This window comes from Lichenostomus cassidix, unplaced genomic scaffold (genome assembly GCF_008360975.1).
Source record: "Lichenostomus cassidix isolate B80296 unplaced genomic scaffold, HeHo_3.0 HiC_scaffold_816, whole genome shotgun sequence".
Classification (NCBI taxonomy): Eukaryota; Metazoa; Chordata; class Aves; order Passeriformes; family Meliphagidae; genus Lichenostomus; species Lichenostomus cassidix.
Window position 1 is genome coordinate 1 of NW_028147471.1, and position 1,285 is coordinate 1,285.

Genomic DNA, 1,285 nt, shown 5'->3' on the forward strand with positions numbered 1-1,285 from the left:
GAGCCCTCCGGTGACCCCAAGCGACATGAGGAGCCCCCTGAGCCCCTCGGTGACCCCAAACCACGGGAAAAGAAGCCCCCCGAGCCACATGGGGAGCTCCCCGAGCCCCTTGGTGACCCCAAACCGCTGGAAAAGAAGCCCCCCGAATCCCCCGGAGACCTCGAGCTACATGTGGAGCGCCCCAAACCCCCCGGTGACCCCAAACCGCGGGAGGAGAAGCCTCCCGAGCCCCCCGGAGACCCCAAACCGCTGGAGCAGAAGCCCCCCGAGCCCCCCGGTGACCCCCAGCGCCCTCTGCAAGCCCCGCCGGCTCTACATCAGCTTCAGCGACGTGGGCTGGGAGAACTGGATCATCGCCCCGCAGGGCTACCTGGCCAACTTCTGCGGCGGCGAGTGTCCCTTCCCGCTGGCCGCCGAGCTCAACAGCACCAACCACGCGGTGCTGCAGACGCTGGTGCACTCGCTGGACCCGCGGGGGACACCGCAGCCCTGCTGCGTCCCCGTGCGCCTGTCGCCCATCTCCATCCTCTACTACGACAACAGCGACAACGTGGTGCTGCGACACTACGAGGACATGGTGGTGGATGAGTGTGGCTGCAGGTAGCGGGGTGGGGAGGGAGGGAGGGAGGGAGGGATGGGGGGAATAAAGGAGATTTTGAGTGCGGGAAGTTGTGCTGCGTGTGAAATTGCGGCGACGGGAAATGGTGGGGTGAAATTCCTCGGTGTGCCAAATTCCGGTGGGGAAATCAGATGTGTGAAATTCCTGGTGGGTGAAATTCTGGTGTGTGAAATTCCCGGTGTGTGAATTCCTGGTGTGTGAAATTCCTGGTGTGTGAAATTCCCATTGTGTGAAATTCCGACGTGTGAAATTCCCGATGTGCCAAATTCCCGTGTGAAATTCTGGTACGAAATTGAGGTATGTGAAATTCCAGGTGTGTGAAATTCCAGTGTGAAAATCAGATGTGTGGAATTCCTGGTGTGTGAAATTCCCGGTGTGCCAAGTTCCCATGTGAAATTCTGGTATGAAATTGAGGTGTGTGAAATTCCTGCTATGCGAAATTCCATGTGCAAAATTCCTGGTGTGTGAAATTCCCGGTGTGCCAAATTCCCATGTGAAATTCTGGTATGAAACTGAGGTATGTGAAATTCCCAGTGTGTGAAATTCCTGCTGTGTGAATTCCCATTGTGTAAAATCCCTGCGTGTGAAATTCCAGTGTGAAATTCCCGTGTAAAATTCCCGTGTGAAATTCCTGGTGTCTGAAATCTCTGTGTATGACATTCCAGT

The 1,285-nt window shown here is 56.3% G+C and overlaps 1 protein-coding gene across 1 annotated transcript; it reads left to right on the forward strand.

The window, feature by feature from the left end:
• Window positions 1–6: 6 nt before the first annotated feature.
• Window positions 7–616, forward strand: LOC146422293 (protein DVR-1-like). Its single transcript, XM_085046651.1, has 2 exons — window positions 7–220; window positions 263–616. The coding sequence occupies exons 1-2, from the start codon at window positions 26–28 to the stop codon at window positions 602–604; spliced, it is 537 nt and encodes a 178-aa protein (XP_084902777.1). The 5' UTR covers window positions 7–25; the 3' UTR covers window positions 605–616.
• Window positions 617–1,285: the final 669 nt, after the last annotated feature.